This window comes from Hyperolius riggenbachi, chromosome 7, assembly GCF_040937935.1.
Source record: "Hyperolius riggenbachi isolate aHypRig1 chromosome 7, aHypRig1.pri, whole genome shotgun sequence".
Classification (NCBI taxonomy): domain Eukaryota; kingdom Metazoa; phylum Chordata; class Amphibia; order Anura; family Hyperoliidae; genus Hyperolius; species Hyperolius riggenbachi.
Genome location: NC_090652.1, coordinates 37,103,240 through 37,126,675, shown reverse-complemented (window position 1 = coordinate 37,126,675; position 23,436 = coordinate 37,103,240). Strand labels below are relative to the sequence as shown.

General features: G+C 44.4%; 1 protein-coding gene across 1 annotated transcript in view; it reads right to left on the bottom strand.

Moving 5' to 3' along the window:
• Positions 1-532: 532 nt before the first annotated feature.
• Positions 533-23,436, bottom strand: part of LOC137525477 (polyserase-2-like) — a 50,114-nt gene continuing 27,210 nt past the window's right edge. The window contains exons 9-14 of the mRNA XM_068246588.1: positions 22,893-23,053; positions 21,236-21,476; positions 8,710-8,872; positions 7,992-8,260; positions 2,199-2,347; positions 533-1,987 (exon numbers count right to left, since the gene is read on the bottom strand). Of these exons, the coding sequence (XP_068102689.1) occupies positions 836-1,987; positions 2,199-2,347; positions 7,992-8,260; positions 8,710-8,872; positions 21,236-21,476; positions 22,893-23,053 (2,135 nt within the window). The 3' untranslated portion in view covers positions 533-835. The remainder of the gene's footprint in view (positions 1,988-2,198; positions 2,348-7,991; positions 8,261-8,709; positions 8,873-21,235; positions 21,477-22,892; positions 23,054-23,436) is intronic.

Genomic DNA, 23,436 nt, shown 5'->3' with positions numbered 1-23,436 from the left:
CCTCCCTGTCCTTCCCTCCCACCCCTCTTTCCCCTGGGCGGAGCAGGACGGAGATCCGTCCTGCACCGCCTCTAATATGCTCCTGCCTATCAGACTGCGGCGATCCCCGGCTAATCAGAGGCCGGGGATCGCCGATCTCCTTTACGGCGCTGCTACGCAGCAGCGCCGTATGATGTAAACAGCTAGGATTTCTTCCCCGCGTGTTTACATTTAGCCTGCGAACCGCGAGACACCCTCCGTGAACTGACATGAAAAGGCCGCTCGAAAGAGCGGCCGTTTCCATGGGATGGGAAACCACTTGCGACCTGCCGACGCCTTTCGGCGTCAGGCGGTCGTTAAATGGGTCTTGTACCTCCAATTTTTCTTAAAATATGTCGCAATTTTGGTGACAATAGCATGTATGGGAACTTTGCTTTTCACTGCTAAAGTCGGCACAAAATTAAGCGAAAATTAAGCGAACATTCATGCGTAATTACAAATGATTAGCAAATCAAGTGAGTTAACAAATTGTATAGGCGCAAAATTTTGCCTAATTGTAATTAGCTGATTATGATCATCACTAGTTACCAGGAATGCTTCACAGCTATGACTATCCTCTGAAAGGTTAAAGTTATTGAACCATCATGGCTTCCATCTTTGTAAACTTTCCCAGAATCCTCTGCTACTACATAATTTGGGCTGGTGGTGTGTAGACACCTCACTATCCTGCAGATGTATAAAGTAAGTTTATATAGAAAAATAATAGAAAAAATTGAGGTAAACATATTCGGACATCTCTTATTTGCTGTAATTTTCCCATGGAATATGCATTGCAGAGATATAGGCTTTGGGTTTATCAGCAAAGTCCAAGGGACAGGATTACCACGAGACAGTGGAGAAGCCAGCTCTTCCACAGTCTATTGACTCCAGAGGCCATTGTTTGGTTTGATACTGTGCCAGCTTGTTGAGTTGTCTTAAAAGATAAAAAAGTTGCAGCTAGTGGTGTCACCGTAGCGTGCCCAGAGTCTGTGGTACCAGAAGAGAAATTGTGGACACGTTCGGTAGACCCATAACCTTCTCTAGAAGTAGTAATGATGCTTTGTGGTGCTGAAGTTGTATTCACTTCTTCTGGTGTGGTAATTGCTGGACCTGGTGTTGAACCTGCTTGTTGAGTGGGTGTTGAATATAAAACGGTTGAAGCTTGAGAAGTCACCATAGTCTGCCCTGTACAGTTAAACAAGCAGGATGTCTCCATGGGACCAGAGGTGGTATTGTGGATATATTCTGTTGACCCATAAACTTCTCTGGAAGTAGTAATGATGCTTTGTGGTGCTGAAGTTGTATTCATTTCTTCTGGTGTGGTAATTGCTGGACCTGGTGTTGAGCCTGCTTGTTGAGTGGGTGTTGAAGATAAAATGGTTGTAGCTTGAGAAGTCACCATAGTCTGCCCTGTACAGTTAAACAAGCAGGATGTCTCCATTGGACCAGAGGTGGTGTTGTGGATATGTTCTGTTGACCCATAACCACCGCTGAAGGTAGTAATGATACTTTGTGGTGATGAAGTTGTATTCATTTCTTCTGGTGTGGTAATGACTGGACCTGATGTTGAACCTGCTTGTTGAGTGGGGGTTGAAGATAAAACGGTTGTAACTTGCGAAGTCACCATAGTCTGCCCTGTACAGTTGATCAAACAGGATGTCTCCATGGGATCAGAGGTGGAATTGTGGATATGTTCTGTTGACCCATAACCACCTCTGGAGGTAGTATTAGCAATATGTTGACCTGAAGTTGTAGTCAGTACTTCTGGTGGTGCTGTGATGTGTCTCTCCAGGAGACTAAGGTCCTTCTCGGGGATCTGGCTCCTGATCCAAGCTAATTTGGGCACCACCCCAGTAAAGTTATGGGGACATGTGAACCTGTTGGCTCCGGAAATTCGGCTGCCAACACCAAACAAGAACCAGGGACCTGTGGGGCTCAGTTGACATACAAGAGGGGTGCTGAAGTCCGACTGAAGAAAGAGTGTAGAAAATGAGAGGGTGAAATGACAGGGTGAAGATGAAAACTTAAAACAGAAGGGTTGCTTTGTCTTGAAACTCTACCCATCACCATGGTTTATATATTTTCTCTGTCCCACCACCGAAGATTTATAAACTTGCACTATCCCATCACCGAGTCCTAAATAGTCACTCTATCCAGTCACCGTGGCCTCAAGTACGTACCAAGCATGAATTCTCGTTATTAGTTTTCCCAGCTACACAAAGCTGCCCTGCTGGGCTAGTTTCTGTCCCATTCCACAGCGAGCCACAGTCCCTTCCGTTCAGCAGGTGGGCATGGAGTTGTTTCAGAGGTGAAGAGTAGGGGGCGCTGTCTGGAGAATGAAAGGTAATTAATTGCTATTAACACACAGAGTACAAATAAGGTGTAATTAAAATTCTTAGCAGTTTGACAACTGGAGGGGGGGGGGGGGGCACAAATTGGCCCATGTTTGGCCCGTGTTTAACCAACTTTATATATTTACTGCAACCCTAGTTGAACAACACCTCTATGCTTCACCGCAAATGTACAACATCCACAATCAGCTCTTAGGCGCCATTCACATCTAAAATCGCAAAACACTAGCGATTACCACTAGCGTTTTGCGTAAGTGATTTTTCTGCGATTAATAGAGAAAAATCACTGGACACAGTAGCGTTTTGGGAGCGATCACGATTAGCGTTTCTATACATGCTAATCACAATCGCTAAAGAATTGCCGCCAAAACGCTGCAGGTAACGCATTTACGATTATCGCTAATCGCAAAACGCCTTCAATCGCAGCAGTGAGAGCACTGCCATTGGATAACATTTGCTACGTGGTTTTAAAAGCCGCTAGTGGTTTGTGGTGAGCAGGAATCGCGCGATTCACGCTCAGATGTGAATGGGGCCTTAAGGCCCACACACTTGCTAGATTAAAGATGGCTGAGGTGGCCGATAACGATTGCCTCTGCCGATAATCAGGCATATGTACAGCACCAACTCCCAAAGGCTGCCCGGACAGCCATCCGCCAGGCAGATCAATTCAGCCAAGTGTTCTACCCACTCGCCCAGCCCACCGCGTGATGTCACAACTGCGCCGATCCATCAGCCCTCTGCCCCCCTGCATTACAATAGAATACGTTATTAGCCTGCAGGCTAGCTATGCATCTGTACAGTCTCAGTCCAGTGATGTTTCCTGAGGGATCTGGCCCCGATCCCCATCAGGCAGCATCCATCTAGCGTATGTCGGGCCTTTACCTTATGTATCCAGCACTGACTTTCACACAGCTTCATATACTGATGTGGAAAAACAGCAGAAGCCATCAATGTGAGCTTAGTATGCAAGTCATTGTAAATGATAGTGATGCAATCTTATCTAGTGAGATGACAGCATGGAACTGAGCTCAAGAGTAGGTTCACACTTGATCAAACCTGGAGCCACGGATACCAGTGTTAAAAATAGCAGCCTTTTTTTGTTTCAATCATTTTTATTGGGTTTTGTAAAATAAGCAGCTTACAGGAAATACATAAGCAGAGTGTAAATTTAAACATAACGGAAACTGTTATTGCAAGCAAGGGTGGACAAAAATCACACCTAACAGATATGTTACTTAACATGTTGCAAACACAAAATGGATAGTTACTGGTGTTAGTGGTAAGGCCAATAAAAGAGAGCGTTTCTACCCCAATGATATTCATGGGGGAAACAGCTGTTGTGAATATAAATGCAGTAAAAATATCCCTTGCCCATGCATTAACCAAACAATTTGGCTGGGCAAGAGCTTATTTTATAGATTTATTGACTTAAGCCAGTGTATCCTGTCTCCCAGCGGAGATACGAATTGATTGCATCTAAGATGCACCTTATATTCAAATTGGGGAAGGGACGATATAATTTGCATGTGTTACCGAAATGGTAGACATATAAAAATAATCAAGAAGGACAGGAGGAGAAAGGAAAGGAAGAAAGAGGAGAAGTAGAAAGGAAGAGAGTAGGTATGGGACGAGGAGGGCCCGATGTGCTGGGGCCAACTGGGGCCGCTGGAGCCAAGGCATTCTAGGGATTATAAAGGGCCTTTAGAGATTGTTAATCCGGGCACTACCGTCAGAGCCTAGAAAGTATTCGATTGCGGGGGACCATATTTTATTGAAATTAACCATATCGTCCCCCAGTCTGGCCCGTAGTTTCTCGAAGAAAAGGACCCGGCTCAACCTATTTTTCACTAAATCGAAGGAGAGAGCCCTTGAGTTCCAAGCAGCAGCTATTGTGAGTTTTGTAGCGGTGAATATGTAGTTAACTAGTTTGTTTTGTGGCTTAGTAAGGTTGGAATAGGGAAGACCTAATAGTGTGTGAGTAGGATTCTTAGGTATGGACTCGTTGACTAAGGAGGAGGCCCATGTGCACACTCTCAGCCAGAGTCTCCGAACTTTGGGGCATTTCCACCAGATATGGTCGTGGGTTCCTAGGGAGCTACATCCTCTAAAACAATTTGGAGAGCGGTCCTTATTGAACTTGGCCAAGCGGGCAGGAACTAGGTACCAGCGAAGGAGCAATTTATAGTTAACTTCCACTAGATCAGCATTTATGGAGATTTTAGGGATGTTGGCCCAGATTTCGGAGAGGTCTTCAGTTCCTATAGTGATACCCAAGTCCTTCTCCCAGTCAGTGATGTATTTAGGTTTATGCTTGGACTGCTCATGTGATATCTCCTTATAAATAATTGATAATGTTCCTGGGGAAAGCGGGTCTGAGGCACAAATGTGCTCGAATGATGTTCTAGTCAGTGGGGAGTTAGTGTATGAGAGATGGGCCTTAAGAAAATGAGCGATCTGTAGGTAGCGAAAGGTCTCGGAGGGAGGGAGCTGTTTATGTTCCCGAAGGGCGGCAAGGGATTTCATTCCACTAGCTGTAGATAAGTCGTAAACTTTTGTGAGGTGTGAGTTGACCCACCAGCGAAAGCTAGCCGGGGACTCTAATGCTGCTGGAAAGGAGGGGTTACCCATGAAAGAGGCTAGTGGTCTATGGGAGGACATAAGGTTTCCGGAATATTTACAACTATCCCATATCGATAAGGAGTGCTTAATTATGGGGTTGGCCACTTTACATCTGGTTGTGGGGGTGATCCAGAGAATGTTAGAGATTTTAATTGGGTTCATGATAGACTCTTCAATATCAACCCATGAGGGTCTATTATTATCAAGATGCCAGTGGGGTAACGGAGAGATCTGCGCAGCCTTATAATAGTTTACGAGGCTGGGCATGCCCAGGCCTCCATCCGTCCTCAGCCGAGAGAGGTAGCGGTTTCGGAACCTCGGTTTTGTGGAGCCCCACACAAATTGATTGATTTTACTTTGTAGGTTATTTAGGAACGCCGATGGCAGTGGGATGGGTAGCAAGCGGAAGACATAGAGGATTTTCGGAAGGAAGGTCATTTTGATCGCTGCAATCTTGCCTAGCCAGGAGATAGAGTATCTTTTCCAGCATTCCAAGAGCTGGGTTAGGTCTCCTAAATAATTCCAGGTACAAACCCCTGTACTTGGCCATTAAACTTGATTCTGATTCTGATTCTGATTCTGAATGCTGGGTAGTTATGCTGGAATAGGGTTTCAAATGAGTTAGTGAGATATATGCCTAAATATGGGAGCCTGTGTTGTTCCCATTGGAACTCGAAAGCGTCTTGGAGGGCATTCATGAGTCTATAGGGTAGGGAGATATTTAAGAGATTTATCGGGATTAACTTGTAGGCCAGAGAAAGTTCCGAAAGTAGTTAAGAGCGTATTTAGGGCAAGAATAGAGGCTGTGGGGCGTGAGATACAGAGGATAAGATCGTCAGCAAAGAGGTTGACTTTGTATGTTTTATTCCCGAAAAAATACCGTGGATCTCCTGGGAGTTCCTAATTAAAATGGCCAGGGGCTCTATTACAAGGGCGAAAAGAAGAGGGGATAACGGGCAGCCCTGACGGGTGCCTCTTGTAATAGTAAAAGGAGGGGAGCGGAATCCATTATAGCTAATAAAAGCTAGAGGGGTGGAGTAGAGGGCTCTAATCCATGTTATAAAGTGATCTCCAAAGCCCCATCTTTGTAATGCGGCAGTTAGGAATTTCCAGGAAACCGAGTCAAAGGCTTTTGTGATGTCGAGGGAGAGCAGCATCGAGGGTATTTGGGAGGTCTGGGCATGGTGTATGATATGGAGGAGACGTCTTACGCTGTCACCTGCTTGTCGATGTGGCATGAAACCTACCTGGTCATTGTGTATAAGAGCTGAAATCTCTGTGTTAAGGCGTGTGGCTAGAACTTTAGCTAAAAGTTTCACGTCAATATTTAATAACGAAATCGGTCTGTAGTTAGACCATAGTAGATCGTTAGTGTTAGGTTTGGGAAGCATACTGATAGAGGCCGTGATAGAGTCAGAGTGAAACTTGGCACCCTTCAGGATACTGTTAAGGGCGCGCACTAGTTTGGGGGCGAGAACATCACTCAATTTTTTGTAGTATATAGCACTAAATCCGTCTGGTCCAGGCTGTTTATTCAATTTAAGCTGTTTGATTGCCAGTTGGATTTCTGCCAGGGAGATTTATAGCAGCCTTTTTTACTCCAAATAGAAACGGATCCGTCTGCGTTCAGGGGCATCCGTTTTGAAGACCTGAACAGACGGTCCGGATTTGCAGCATTTTCCTGGACCTGGATCGTTCCCGGACACACAGAGGAGTAGTGAAAATCTTTAATAAAACGGATCCCCCTCTACACAGGCATCTTTGGACACAGAGACGGATCCGTTTTCTGTGTCCCAGCCGGTGGGGGGGGGGGCCTCCATGCTGTAGGTGGTAACAGCCAGGACGGGATGGCAGCGGACGGCAAGGAGCTCACCTGGGTCCCCCGCCCCCGCTCCCCCTCCAGCTACTTGCGCAAAAGTTCTTAAAATGTATGTAGATAGCGAGCGGAGCTTACCTTCTTTACTTCCTCCGCTTGCTGCGTCACTTCCTGTAATGCCGCGCTCCAAAGTATAGAGGGCGACATTGCAGGAAGTCTAGTGGCAAAGGAACTAAAGAAGGTAAGCTCCGCTCACTGCCTACATACATTTTAAGAACTTTTGCGCAAGTAGCTGGAGGGGAAGCAGGGACGGGGGACCCAGGTAGGGGGCGACCCCCCTCCCCGCCGTCCACTGACCCCCTTGTTCTGGCTGCATCTCCATCACCATCTCCAGCATGGAGGCCCCCTCCTCTCACAGGCTGGGCATACGTTTCCATGGACTGGAAACGTATGCTTCAATTTAATTTAATACTGGAAAAATGGAGAACATTTTTTTTTTTTTTTACAAAAACGGATCCGTTTAAAACGGATTCAATCTGCAACGGACCATCGTGGACCTAGTGTACCTGAACTAACATGTGACATGGGGCCTAATAGCCTGACCATTGCTATGGTAACATGCGTTACTAACAAGCGTTACTGTTAGTAATGCTCGTTGCCGTAGCAATGGTCGCAATACTCAAATATCGTAGGTCATGCTAATAGCGTAACTCACGGTACACACTACCAGAAGAGGGTAATATTGCAGTGCGATGTCTGTGCACAGCAATATCACCGCAGTTTTGAGCAGCAGGCCCTTGCTGAGATAAACCTTCATAGAGTACTGACTTTACTTAGAACTTGCCGGTGTTCAGTTTACCCTCTTAATTTTGTTAATCGCAAGGGTTAATAAACCAGTTTTTTTTTTCATCGTAAGGGTCAATAAACCAGTGCAGATGAGGCAGAACCCTGGCAACTCCCGTGAAAATCAGTCAAAGGCCACAGTACTTTTATCTGGCTGAAAAAACATCCTGATAACAGGATAGTGCTAAAAAAAAAGTTCAAAGGGTCTGTATTTCTTGGGGTTTAAACAGAATATACAATGTTATAAATGCATGCCTTATCTTTGCATAGAGAAAGAACTATGAGCTAGCCAGTAATTATTTCTTGCCTTGTTTTAGCTTAGCAAGGTAAGTAAGGTTTCTCACCTGAAGTGTAGAGTTTCTGCCATCCAGTGGTCCAGCATCCATTGGTGGGTGGCAGGGTCAGGTCAGGCGGGAGGCAGATGGGCAGGATGTAGTCACTGAAGGCGACACCATAGTTTATTTCCACCAGAGCTAGGTCGTTCTCTGCTGGCCTTGTCCTGTAGTCTGGATGAATCAAAACCCGCTTGATAGTATGGATGGACTCGTGAGGGCTTGGCTTGTCCAGTTCCTGACGGCCGAGAAGTATGGTGTACTCTTTAAGTAACAACATGCTGGAAGGAAGATAAAAAGGAACAAGAGCTATATCAGTGAATGGTTAATGAGGCTGAAAAAGCTCCCTCAGAAACACTTCCAAACTCCATCAACTTTGCTCCAGAAGAAGACACGTTTATGGGCTGTCTCCAAGTCCTTTCTATATACATTATATTGCTAGCCCTGGGTATTTGCAGTAGAGCTAACTTTAGGGGCGCTGCTTTGATTTGTGCCCCTCCCCCCACCAAAGGGAGCCCCCACCCTGTGCCTGTTTTGTCCCCGTCTGTGTCCCCATGTGTCACCTCTTGTCCCCCTCTATGTCACCTTATTTCCCCCTCTGTGTCACCTCATTTCCCCCTCTGTGTCACCTCTTGCCCCCGTGTCGTGCTCCACAGCTCCCGGTCCTCTCTGCCGTCACTCAGTGGCCCTCCCCTCTTAGCTTCTATACACAGTACCCCCCATACTGTACCTGGGAACACAGTGAGCCGCAGTGACAGCCCAGGTCTCGCTGATCAGCACAGCAGAGCAGAGGTGCTTGTTGAAGAGCTGCAGGCTGGCCTGCCATGGCCACGTCTTATTCGTGGCATCTGCACCAGGCTCAGGACCCGGAGACGTGGCAGAACTTCCACAAACTGCCAAAAACAGACAACAGATTAAGTCTATCCTCCCCAATGCTCAGATTATTCTTACTGCTCCCAGGGAATGGAGCTGCTAAAAGCAGCATAAGGGCCTAAGGCGCTGGTGCGTCAGCTATGCAGAGGGGGATTGGCTATTAACCACTTAGGAACCCCGGGCTTAAACCCCCCTAGTGACCAGGCCATTTTTCACTAATTAGGCCACTGCAGCGTTAAGGGCTCGCTGCAGGGTCGTACAACTTAGCACACAAGTTATTTCCCCCTCTTTTTTCTGCCCACCAACAAAGATTTCTGTTGGTGGGCGAGGATCGCTCCCAGGATGTTTATTTTTTAAGGGGTAAATATTTCCTTTTTTTAATAAGTAATCTTACTATTTATTTATTTATTATTATTTTTCCCTCCCTCCCTCCCCTAGCCAGCCTATGACAGCGATCGGCTGTCATAGGCTTCAGCCAATGAGAGCTGATTGCTCTCCTGCGTCCCAGGGGGGTGTCACACGGCTGTCCCCCGTAAAGCGATGCCATAGATCACAGAGCTGTACTGTGTAAATGCTTCACCATGTAACAGTCTCCTAGCGGCGATCCCGAAGCGGCGGTCACAAAGCGGAAATGCATTAGCAGGCGCGATCTCCTGCAAAACACTCCCCCAGGACTGCACGCCGATCTGTGTTAGGTGGTCCTGAAGCTGCCGCCGCGTCCACTCCAATTGGCGTGGAGAGAGTTAGAGGGATATGGAGGCTGACATATTTATTTCCTTTTAGGCAATACCAGTTGCCTGGCTGTCCTGCTGATCTCTCTGCCTCTTTTAGGCCCCTTTTACACTTGCCTTGCAAACCTGCATTGTCTAAGGCAGTGATGGCTAACCTTGGCACTCCAGCTGTGACGAAACTACAAATCCCATCATGCCTCTGCCTCCCTGAGTTATGCTTAGAGATGTCAGAGTATTGCAATGCCTCATGGGACTTGTAGTTCCACCACTGCTGGAGCGCCAAGGTTAGCCATCACTGGTCTAAGGCTAGGTTTTTCTCTCAGAAAATTTGCATTGATTTGGCAACTAAGGTAGTGAATGGGGCTGTTTCTATTCAAAGCAAATTTTCGTACACGTTCATACATGTGAAAAAATCTGAGGTCCTGCATCATTTTTTCGGATATCGCGTACGATTTGCGTACAATGCTCTGCATAGGCAACGCATAGCAACGTGAATCTTTGCATTATTTACGCAAAAACTCGCATGGTTTCAGGAAGTTGTCAGCAGTCATGACCAAGCTGTTACTAGGCAGATTATTGTATATTTGACTAATGAAAATTTGCATAAAACGCGTACAAATTTACAAGCGAATTCTCACCAATCAGAAAAATCTTATAAGATTTTTTGGACGTGAAAATTTCACACTACAGTGGAAAAGTAGCCTTACCCTGTTTTACCTCAGGGTAACGCAAAGGCAATGCAAGGCAATGGGGTCTAGCACACTTACAGAACTGCGATGCGTCTGAAGTGCCTAATCCGTGCCGAGCCACTTGGCAAGTGCCACGTGACATGTGGCAAGTGCCACATGACACTTGGCAAGTGCCGTGTGACACTTGGCAAGTGCCGAGTGACAGTCAGACAGCAGAGGAGAAGACACTAGTGCACACTAACTGTCACACTGGCACTGCTCACAGCACAGCAGTTCTGTAGAAAGCTAACACAGTAGTACTACTCTAACAACTACTAGCACTGACTGCAGTACTACAGTACTAACTACACAATAACACAGTAATCCTATCCCCTAATCCCTAACCTATACCTAAGGCTAATAGCTGGCCAGCAGGCAGCAGCTGGCCTGGTCTGTGCACAACACACACAGACACATAGCAGCTGCCTGCAGCACACACTCTGACTGTCACACAAATGACATCAAGCTAATTAATGATTTAACAATAGTGTAGTGATAGTGAAGGGGTTAATCACTGAACAGCTTTCGGTTTATCACTGCTAGGCCAGCAGCACTGGAGCACACACTCTGACTGTCATACAATGACATCAATCAAGCTAATTAAAGATTTAACAATAGTGTAGTGATAGTAGTGAAGGGGTTAATCACTGAACAGCTTATCACTGTGTACAGCCCTTGCTACTAGGCCCAGCAGCACTGGAGCACACACTCTGACTGCCACACTATGACATCAATCAAGCTAATTAACGATTTAACAATAGTGTAGTGATAGTAGTGAAGGGGTCAATCACTGAACAGCTTTACGTTTATAACTGTGTACAGCCCTTGCTAGGCCACCAGCACTGGAGCATGTCTCTCAGTGAGCATTCAGCAAGCTAAGACGATATGTCTCATCATGGCAGCCCTCCTTATTATACAATGGGCTGGCCAGTGTTCCTCTCTGTGATTGGGTGCCAGGGTTTAGGCTGGGAGCCCTCTGATTGGCTCAGTGAGGTCAGGTGGGGTTGGCCAGGGTTCACCTCTGTGATTGGTTGCTAGGGCTTCTGCTGGGAGCCCTCTGATTGGCTCCAGGACGTCATCTCCTTAGTTACAGTATTTCGGATCCGGATATCCGCAATATCTACGGATATCCTGGTTATGCGCACGAATATCCGCAGATAGCTAGCTGGATTTTAAAAAAATCCGGGTTACGAATCGGATAGCGTAAAAAAGTTCGGATATCCGGGTTACCCGGCTACCCGGAATCCGGATGAGCATCCCTGGCCAGGCTGGCCCTGACATTTTCTGCAGCACTTTACAGTGTACATAGTCATGTCACCGACTGTCCTCAGAGGAGCTCACAGTCTAATCCTACCATAGTCGCATGTCCATCATAGTCTTGGGCCAATTTGGGGGGGAAACCCAATACTTATCTGTATGTTTTTGGGATGTATTGCTCATTCTCCACTAATAACGTAAGTCTTTTATTACTTTTTTTTTAAATCATTTTTATTGTTACAGGTTTTTATAGTGCTAACATATTCTATGGTGCCATACAAATAAATATTTACAGACGAATTACATTAAAAAATCAAGGCCATTATAGAGTAAAGCACACTTGTACAGCACATCTTAACAGGCTAGTCAGCAAACACACGGACACCAAGATACAATGGCAATGGATGCACAAACCAGCATTATGCAGTAGCGTAAAGGTTTTAAACTGGACCTGAACTCTTGCACAGGACAGAAGGAAAACATTGAGAAATGAACCCTGTGTGTATTTAGAGAGTTTAGCCTGTCTAATCCCCCTAATCACAAGCTGTGATTTGATTTTTTTAGCTGTGTCAGCTGACTGCCCTGGCAGAGAGGCTAATTTGTAAAGACAGGATGTTAACCCTGTGTCTGCTTCCATGAAAGCAGGAAGTAGACAAACTGCAGATTCATTGCAGGATTTGTATCAGCTGTAACAAATAGATTTTTTTTCTTTAAAGATTATTATGCTGTTGTTAATCTTTTAGAGCGGAGAGGAAGTTTTGAGTTCAGGTCCGCTTTAAGCACTTTTTACCGCACCAACGCCTGACTCCTGGGCTTTCATGTTAGGTGCATTGTTTTTTTTACTTTTTTGCATAAAAATAACACAAGCAATACATACTTAAAATATTCATGTAAAACTACAAATGCAAATACAGTACCTGGGATAAGTTAACGTTTACTCACATAACTGGTCAGGGCAGAAAATAATTCAGACATTAATGTAGCTAAGCTATGAAGTTGTGCCTTAGCACATTGTGCAAAACTATATGCAATGGCTCCAACAAACTCACAGCTCACTCCAGCCGTACATATACTGTAATTGTGTTAGTGAGTCTCCTCTGGTAGGGTACCATACCAGCTTACACTCTAAAGGTGGCCATACACTGATAGATTTGCAGCAGATTTGACCATCAGATAGATTTCTGTCAGATGCCTGTCAAGTCGAATCTGACAGGAATCTATCTGATGTGTGCCACACCCTAGGAACAGATTACCAATAGATTTCAGAATGAAATCTATTGGCAATCGATCGAATGCGTTATTGGACCATTAGATCCAATGCAACTCTATGGGCCATTGATCTGCTGTCAGCAGCAGATCTTAAAGTAATGATGGCCACTCGTTTTTCTTTACTTAGCTGCTTTTTTCTTGCCATAATACAAATTCTAACAGTCTATTCAGTAGGACTATCAGCTGTGTATCCACCTGACTTCTCCACAATGCAACTGATGGTCCCAACCCCATTTATAAGGCAAGAAATCCCACTTATTAAACCTGACAGGGCACACCTGTGAAGTGAAAACCATTTCAGGTGACTCCCTCTTGAAGTTCATCAAGAGAATGCCAAGAGTGTGCAAAGCAGAATCAAAGCAAAAGATGGCTACTTTGAGGAACCTAGAATATGACATATTTTCTGTTGTTTCACACTTTTTGGTTATGTACTATACTTCCACGTGTGTTAATTCATAGTTTGGATGCCTTCAGATTGAATCGCCAATGTTCATCGTCATGAAAATAAAGTAAACTCTTTGAATGAGAAGGTGTGTCCAAACTTTTGGTCTGTACTGTATATGTCTCTTACCGCACGTGCCCCTGCATGCCCCTGCATGCATTCTCTTCCCCATCCGTTAGTACACAGATCAGTGAATGGGAACACAATCCAAGTGTCTGTGATCAATGGTCACTGGCATCAATGACATGCCGGAGGTCATTGTCAAAAGTGAATGAAAAGGATATGCGCGTTACTTCCTGTAACATATACTTCTAGTGGCCAAATAGTAAAATTATACCAAAATACATTCTATTAAATAAAAATACATAAAATACCCCAATAATTAACCCTTTACTCCCCCTCCCCAGTTACCAAAATAAAACACTTTTATTAAAAAAAAAAAAAAAGAGTTACATGTAAAAAAATACATAAATAGTTACCTTAGGGACTTAACTTTTTAATATGTATGTGTCGAGGGTATATTACTATTATTTTTGCAAATAAAGGCTTGTAATTAGTGAAGGCTGCAAAACTGAAAAAATACACCCTTATTTCCCCCCAAAATATTGTCGCCATACATTGTGATAGGGACATAATTTAAATAGGGTAATATGGACAAACTGACAAATAAAAAACATGGGTTTTAATTACAGTAGCATGTATTATTTGAAAACTATAATGGCTGAAATCTTACTAGTCCTGTTAAAATGCATTTAGTATAAAATCATTCTTAGCAAAATGTACTACCCAATGATGCCTAATTGATGGTGAAAAAAACAAGATATAGATCATTTTGTTATGATAAGCAGTGATAAAGTTATTGACAAATGAAAGAAAGGAGCGCTGAAATGTGAAAATTGCTCTGGTCCATAAGGGGAAAAACCCCTCAGTGGTGAAGTGGTTAAAGATTAAAAGATTATGGATGTAAACAAGTTAGTTGTGTGCTCAATGTGCTTTGTATAGAGTGCCAGTTATGGAGTCAGTAAACTGGGTAAAGGTGTCCATTTACAATACAATTTTTTCACCCAATGCGATTTTTCGATGTCATTTTTACAATCGCATTGTGTAGAAAGTTCACCATTTATAAAGGCAATCGATAAGGAATGATTCTTTGGTCGATTGCTAAATAAGATAAAATCAATCCAAAAGTTGGATTTTATGATCGGATTTGAAGGAAGAATCTTTCAGTAAATGTAAACAATAGATAATTGCTTTCCGATTAGTTACGATCGTTCAAATCACATCGAAAGATCGTATTTAGTGAAAAATTGTACCATTAACCTTAATACTGATAGGATTCGGTTGTCAGTGATAGGAGATATGAAATATACAGATATATTTACATCCAGAACAATGCAGTTAAATAATGCAGAGAACTGACATATTGTTTCAGTTATAAGAAATGGTAAACCTGTCTAAAGTGCAAGGTGGGAAAATCCAAAGCAAACGGTTCATGGATCCCAGACGTCAGCCAAAGTCTCTGATAGGTACATTAAGAAATCAGTCCATTTCCTCAGCTGGGCCTCTGACGAAGCGGGGGGGACCTGCGAAACGCCTCTCAGGCCGTCTGTTCACTTCTTTGCTGTTACTGTATGTACTTTTCTGGATTAAACTTAACCTAGAAGCCTTCAACACTGGTGCCCAGCCTTTACTTCTTGAATGCTGGATGAATGTTTTTTTCCTTTTGGTTTAAGTAGAACCACAAATCCTTCCAGACGTTCGGCACGCCCCATTGCGGCTTGATCAAAACAATTGAACGTAGATTGAGAGGTCCTTCAGTTTGAATCGATTTTATAATTGAATTCAAAATTTTTGTAGACTCTAACATCTAATCCATCGAAAGTGTCATGAAGTGCCTACAGTTCGGGGAGTCTGGCAGTTCCTCGTTCAAAGATCAGTCAGCGTTAATTTCAATATCGTGGTCCAAGAAGCTGGAGTTATCGGCAGACCTATAAGGTTGGCAAAATACCCAAGGCCCAGGGCATAACAACAGGGGAGCAACCGCAGGTGGGCCCATAGCTGTGAGGGGGGGCCTCAACTACTAACCTTCCCTTCCTCCAATAAAGGGGTCCATCCTTCAGTTTTTGTTGTTATGGGTGTGAAGATTACGATGACCACACTTGTTTTATGCACCTTGCAAGATGGGCCCCCAGGCTGTGAGGGTCACCAAGGGTAGGCAAGGGAAAGGGAGTGAACATTGGGGGGGATCAAACTTTTGCTGGGGGGCCCAATACGTTGTAGTTACGGCCCTGCCAAGGCCTGAACCGATTTAAGTCTCCCTGCCTTACAGAAAAGAGAATGGACTGAATCAGTGACAACTTTCTCAGTGCACTTTTGTAGAAAAATTGTCAGATAATTTTATGCTGCATTATAGGCATCGTTTGGATTTGTCCTTCTCTTTAACGCCTTTGGGCATTTTCCCTCCTTCTTATGGGCTTTGGTTTTTCTGAAACACATAATAAAGTCGGGAAGGAGAGTATTAGTGGAGATGTATGAGAATATCTCCACCAGTAGCATGACAAACACAGACAGGACATAGCCGTCATAGGCGCCTATTTTAATACCGGCAAAGTGGGGAAAATTGGGCATCAGTAGCTGCCCGCAATGCAAAATACGGCTACAAATAACAGCCACTTGTGCCCATTTGTAGCCATACTTTGCATTGCAGGTGACCCCGGGCGCTGTGGGTGCCCAAATTTCCCCACATTGCCAGTATTTAAATGGCGCCTAAAATGGCGCCTGAAAATTAGCAATTTTTTTTTCAGCGATAGGCGGTGGTGGGAGGGGCATTTAAGGTTATGGGTGCAAGGGATGGGTGGTTAGGTGTAGGCGTGGGGGGTTAAAATTAAGCGTTGGTTAGGTGTAAGTAAGGTTAGGCATCCAGGGGGAGTGGTTACGGTTAGGCATCGGTAGTAGTTAGTTACATTGGTAGTTCAGTGTGAGAACAGAGTTATGCAGCTGTAGTAAAGTAGTATCTATGACTAATATTTTACTATTGTCATTAGCACAGCAAGAGTAGAACCTTGAAAATGGCCCACTGTCTTTTTGGAAGTGTGTGTCGAAACAAATCATGAGGAGCAGTCATGGTGGATGGACACAGAGGCACCATCAGGAGATGCAAACAGTGGTTGTTGAATGCTACAAACCAAGGGAGAACACATTAGCCTATTTTCCCTGGTAACGCTGGACTCTGCGCTTTCATTTAGATCACATATTAACACATCAACTACCTCCTGCAACTTCCATCTCAAAAAACATTTCCAGAATTTGCATCTTCCTTTCATAGGAGGCTTCTAAGTGCTTGTACATGCCCTAATCATTTACCAACGTGACTACCGTAACACCCTACTCTGCAGTCTACCAAAAACCAGACTGGCACCTCTCCATTGAACTCTGCTGCCCACCTCATCCTCTCTGCCAATCTCGCCATTGGCTATCTATTCCCCAAAGGATCCCGTTTAAACTCCAAACTCTAACATACAAAACGATACATAAGTTGTCACCTCCATGCATTTCCTCACTAATCTCTCGATATCATCCCACCAGGAACCTTCTTTTTTCCCAAGAGACCTTCTTGTCCTCTAGCTTTGTCACCTTCTCTCATTCCCGTTCTACTTTGGAACTCCTTCCCATGTTCGGAGCCTGGAAACCATACTCTGGAAACACACCTGTTTAGACAAGCCTATCATTTGCTATAGATAGCATTGGAAGTTCACTAGCAATTCCGCTAGCACCTGTCTCCTTCCCTAATGTCTCCAACCCACCACAATTTAGACTGTAAGCTCGATAGGGCAGGGACCTTCTCCTAGTGTTTCTTGTTTCTGCTGTACTTTGTCATATGAACATGTACCAGTATTGGTGATGTCTCAAACCATAGATCTACTAGATATGTATTTCTACATGCATTATTTGCTGGATGTCCTGTTTGAACAGTTTTGAACTTCTCCTGCATCTGTGCTCCCCACTATTTGTTTTGTACAATGTACAGCGCTATAAAAGATGACGCTATAGAAACAAAAAATAATCATAATGCTTAGGTACAGTAGCACCAGCTCACTTATAGAAAGCGGTAGGCTGACCACAATGCTGGGCCTAAATCCAGTAACCTAGTTGCAGATTCCCAAACCAGGGCAAGGAGGACATTTTTTTTCAAGACAGCTACCCGACAGAGGAAGAATTCAGTGGAACCTTCCCAGAGGCGGCCTTAGAGTATGCGGGGCCTGGGGCGAGTGTCACATGCGGGGCCTAGAGCCATAAGTGCTAGTATAGTGCCCAGTATAGAGCCCAGTATAGAGCTAGTATAGTGCCCGGTATAGAGCTAGTATAGTGCCCGGTATAGAGCTAGTATAGTGCCCAGTATAGTGCCCAGTATATAGCTAGTATAGTGCCCAGTATATAGCTAGTATAGTGTATAGTATATAGCTAGCATAGTGCCCAGTATATAGCTAGCATATTGTCCAGTATATAGCTAGCATAGTGTCCAGTATATAGCTAGCATAGTGCCCAGTATATAGCTAGCATAGTGTCCAGTATATAGCTAGCATAGTGTCCAGTATATAGCTAGTATAGTGCTAGCTAGTGTCCAGTATATAGCTAGCATAGTGTCCAGTATATAGCTAGTATAGTGCTAGCTAGTGTCCAGTATATAGCTAGCATAGTGTCCAGTATATAGCGAGTATAGTGCCCAGTATATAGCGAGTATAGTGCCCAGTATATAGCTAGCATAGTGCCCAGTATATAGCTAGCATAGTGCCCAGTATATAGCTAGCATAGTGCCCAGTATATAGCTAGTATAGTGCCCAGTATATAGCTAGCATAGTGCCCAGTATATAGCTAGCATAGTGTCCAGTATATAGCTAGCATAGTGTCCAGTATATAGCTAGTATAGTGCTAGCTAGTGTCCAGTATATAGCTAGCATAGTGTCCAGTATATAGCTAGTATAGTGTCCAGTATATAGCTAGCATAGTGTCCAGTATATAGCTAGTATAGTGCCCAGTATATAGCTAGCATAGTGTCCAGTATATAGCTAGTATAGTGCCCAGTATATAGCTAGCATAGTGCCCAGTATATAGCTAGCATAGTGTCCAGTATATAGCTAGCATAGTGTCCAGTATATAGCTAGCATAGTGTCCAGTATATAGCTAGCATAGTGTCCAGTATATAGCTAGCATAGTGTCCAGTATATAGCTAGCATAGTGTCCAGTATATAGCAAGTATAGTGCACAGTATATAGCTAGTATTATGCCCAGTATATAGATAGCATAGTGCCCAGTATATAGCGAGTATAGTGCCCAGTATATAGCGAGTATAGTGCCCAGTATATAGTGAGTATAGTGCCCAGAATATAGCTAGCATAGTGTCCAGTATATAGCTAGCATAGTGCCCAGTATATAGCTAGCATAGTGCCCAGTATATAGCAAGTATAGTGCCCAGTATATAGCTAGCATAGTGCCCAGTATGTAGCTAGTATACAATAATAATGATCCCCCAGCCCCAGTGTCCCGCCCAAATTTACTAATTAGCTAACGGCCCCACAAATAATCCTCCCACCTGGTACAGGAGTCGGACCGGTATTTGCTCTGCCTGGCCTCCGTCCAGGTCCGGCGGCTGCTGCTGCAGACAGTGGCTCCTGCTCGCTCAGTCCTGGTCGGCTCTTCAGGTCGGGCTGCCGCGGGGAGAGCTCTTTCTGCGCATGCATATGACGTCATTCGTGACGTCACCGCAGAGCGCACCCAGCAGCCGGGCAGCAGAGGAGGGAAAGGATGCCGATGCGCTCCACACATACAGGAAGCGCATCGGGTCAGTGAGCCATCGCCAGCGGTGGCCGCCCGCGCAGCAGACTCTGAATATTAAATTAGGCCGGCTCTGAGTGGCGGTGCGCGGGGCCTCTTCAAGCGCGGGGCCTGGGGCGATTGCCCCACTTGCCCCCCCCAAAGGCCGGCTCTGAACCTTCCCCTCTACCCACTTCTGATTTTACAAGGGTCAGAAAACCTCTGGGAGGAAGTTGTGAGTGTAAAACATTTATAACATTCCTCTTTCCTGTCTCTTGCCAGAGCCGGCCTTTGGGGGGGGCAAGTGGGGCGATGGCTCACTGACCCGATGCGCTTCCTGTATGTGTGGAGCGCATCGGCATCCTTTCCCTCCTCTGCTGCCCGGCTGCTGGGTGCGCTCTGCGGTGACGTCACGAATGACGTCATATGCATGCGCAGAGAGAGCTCTCCCCGCGGCAGCCCGACCTGAAGAGCCGACCAGGACTGAGCGAGCAGGAGCCACTGTCTGCAGCAGCAGCCGCCGGACCTGGACGGAGGCCAGGCAGAGCAAATACCGGTCCGACTCCTGTACCAGGTGGGAGGATTATTTGTGGGGCCGTTAGCTAATTAGTAAATTTGGGCGGGACACTGGGGCTGGGGGATCATTATTATTGTATACTAGCTACATACTGGGCACTATGCTAGCTATATACTGGGCACTATACTTGCTATATACTGGGCACTATGCTAGCTATATACTGGGCACTATGCTAGCTATATACTGGACACTATGCTAGCTATATACTGGGCACTATACTCACTATATACTGGGCACTATACTCGCTATATACTGGGCACTATACTCGCTATATACTGGGCACTATGCTATCTATATACTGGGCATAATACTAGCTATATACTGTGCACTATACTTGCTATATACTGGACACTATGCTAGCTATATACTGGACACTATGCTAGCTATATACTGGACACTATGCTAGCTATATACTGGACACTATGCTAGCTATATACTGGACACTATGCTAGCTATATACTGGACACTATGCTAGCTATATACTGGGCACTATGCTAGCTATATACTGGGCACTATACTAGCTATATACTGGACACTATGCTAGCTATATACTGGGCACTATACTAGCTATATACTGGACACTATGCTAGCTATATACTGGACACTATACTAGCTATATACTGGACACTATGCTAGCTATATACTGGACACTAGCTAGCACTATACTAGCTATATACTGGACACTATGCTAGCTATATACTGGACACTATGCTAGCTATATACTGGGCACTATGCTAGCTATATACTGGGCACTATACTAGCTATATACTGGGCACTATGCTAGCTATATACTGGGCACTATGCTAGCTATATACTGGGCACTATGCTAGCTATATACTGGGCACTATACTCGCTATATACTGGGCACTATACTCGCTATATACTGGACACTATGCTAGCTATATACTGGACACTAGCTAGCACTATACTAGCTATATACTGGACACTATGCTAGCTATATACTGGACACTAGCTAGCACTATACTAGCTATATACTGGACACTATGCTAGCTATATACTGGACACTATGCTAGCTCTATACTGGGCACTATGCTAGCTATATACTGGACACTATGCTAGCTATATACTGGACAATATGCTAGCTATATACTGGGCACTATGCTAGCTATATACTGGGCACTATGCTAGCTATATACTATACACTATACTAGCTATATACTGGGCACTATACTAGCTATATACTGGGCACTATACTGGGCACTATACTAGCTCTATACCGGGCACTATACTAGCTCTATACCGGGCACTATACTAGCTCTATACTGGGCTCTATACTGGGCACTATACTAGCACTTATGGCTCTAGGCCCCGCATGTGACACTCGCCCCAGGCCCCGCATACTCTAAGGCCGCCTCTGCTCTTGCAATTAAGAGTTGATTACCTCTACATATTTCCTTCACATCATTACAACTGAAAAAGTTGTTCAGTACAAGTGGTTATAAGCCTTCTCTAGATCACAGAATGATGTCAAGTTGAAGCTACTTCAATTTTCTTTGGACACAACATGACTTGGATAGAATGAGAACCTTCAAAGATAAATGAGTTACCTCTTGGAATGTTGACAGAACATTTGTCGGTGTCAGGCTGAGGTGGTGGAAATTTTAGGGCAGGGCGAAGGAATTCCTCTCGTGTTGTCTTAGTTATCCACTTCTCATATGGGCTGACCTGAGTGAAGACTCTGGGGAGTGTAAGATCTGGTCCTTCTCCACATTCTTGTTCTACATTCTCCACACCGACCAGGAACCAAGTCCCCTTCTCTTTACAGACCAGGGGCTGCCCATGATCTACCTGCAAAGACAAGAGCGAATGAGAAATGCAGATCCCCTCAGTGATTGACAGGAAGTGTAGGGTGAGTGACGTAGTGGTTAGCGCTCTCGCCTTGCAGCGCTGGGTCTCCTGGTTCGAATCCCAGTCAGGTCACTATCTGCACAGAGTTTGTATGTTCTCCCCATGTCTGCATGGGTTTCCTCTGGGCACTCCAGTTTCCTCCACATTCCAAAAACATACAGATAAGTTGATTGGTTTCCCCCTAAATTGGTTCTACACTACGATACACACAATACATTCATAGATATGTGACTATGGTAGGGATTAGATCGTGAGCCCCTCTGAGGGACAGTTAGTGACAAGTCAATATACTCTGTACAGTACAGCGCTGAGTAATAGGTCAACGCTATATAAATACTTAAATAAATAATGAGTGGCTACAACTAACAGCCTATCAGCTACCAGAATGGAGTTTATGAAGAACCAACATCTTTTTGAAAGAATTTTACACACAGTCACCAAGCTAAGAAGTGGAAGAATGAAAAGACACAGAACATTTTAATCACGTTTCTGTACTAGCGGACTCAAAGCGCCAGAGCTGCAGCCACTAGGGTGCGCTCTATAAGCAGTAGCAATGTTAGGCCACTAAAAGCTAAAAATGGTCTGTAGATGCAAAGTGCCATTCAAACAGATTTCAATGCAAACTCAATAGCCAGAACCCTCTGTAGACCCAGTACTGGCCATAAGGTTAAAAAAATATAGGGTAAATATTTATTATTATTTAGTATTTATATAGCACTGGCATCTTCCACAGCGCTGTACAGAGTATTTATAGTCTTGTCAGTAATTGTCCCTCAAAGGGGCTCACAATCTAATCTCTACCATAGTCATCTGTCCATCATAGTCTAGGGCCAGTTTGGTGAGAAACCACTTAACTTATCTGTATGTTTTTGAGCTATGGGACATTTAGATTATTAATCAATAATAATTATGTTTATATGAAGTAAAACAGTCATGCCACTAGAGAGAAGTGTGCAGAGAAGGTCTTAACCTTTTAAGGTTAACCTTTAAGCAGCCAATTTATTTAGGGGTTTACAAGTGCTCCAGGCCAGTTTATTTTAGACCATTTTTTAATTTCTTATGTGTTACATTTTCCTGCTTCTAATTAGTACTGCTGTGATGTTTATTTATGGCCACTTGTCACTAGGGGAAAGTGTGAGACAATAACAGATGAGTTTTGGTTTTAGTTTCTATAAGTTCTGCTAACAGAGAGACATGAAAGCATTCCAAGAATTTACAGCACGAGTTCTGCCGACTGAAATCAAAAGCAGTGCACTTATCTCAAACGAGATAACTCTATTGAAGCTGCTAATCACTTAATACTATTATGTGTTTCAATAGCAGAAGGCTAGGTTTAGCATGTTCTGAGCTACTCACCAGGCATTGGTTGCTGTCCTTGTCTTCCCCTGATGCACATAGCATGCCTTCCAATATGGTCACACTTTGCTTGTTGGAGTTCGGTTGGCTATAAATGCAGTTACATTGGTTGGGACCAATTAGCTGCAGCTTCTCACCACGGGGCGCTCCAACTTCGTTATCTAAAGAATGGAAATTGAACACAAGTTAACAACTGCTTTTAAAGCAGCAGGGTCAGCCATATTATCCCCCCCCCCCCCACCCCAAAAAAAAACAACACATGTATAAGTAGATAAATACTTGTTCTACTTACATAACAGATGTACTGTCCACGTTTTGATTTTAGTGAATTTCATATAGTAAATAAAGAGAAAACTCTTCCAGGCATTTTCCACCTTTACTGTCTCTGACTGAAGCCAATCCTGATGTCATTTCCTCCCTTACTCTTTGTTTTCTCCTAGAAACTGCACTGTCATGTCTAGCTTGCTTTAAAAAAATGTGAGCAGGGCACAGCATAGATCGTATTTCAGCAGCTTCTGCAGAGGGGTGAGGTGTATTTCCCTTC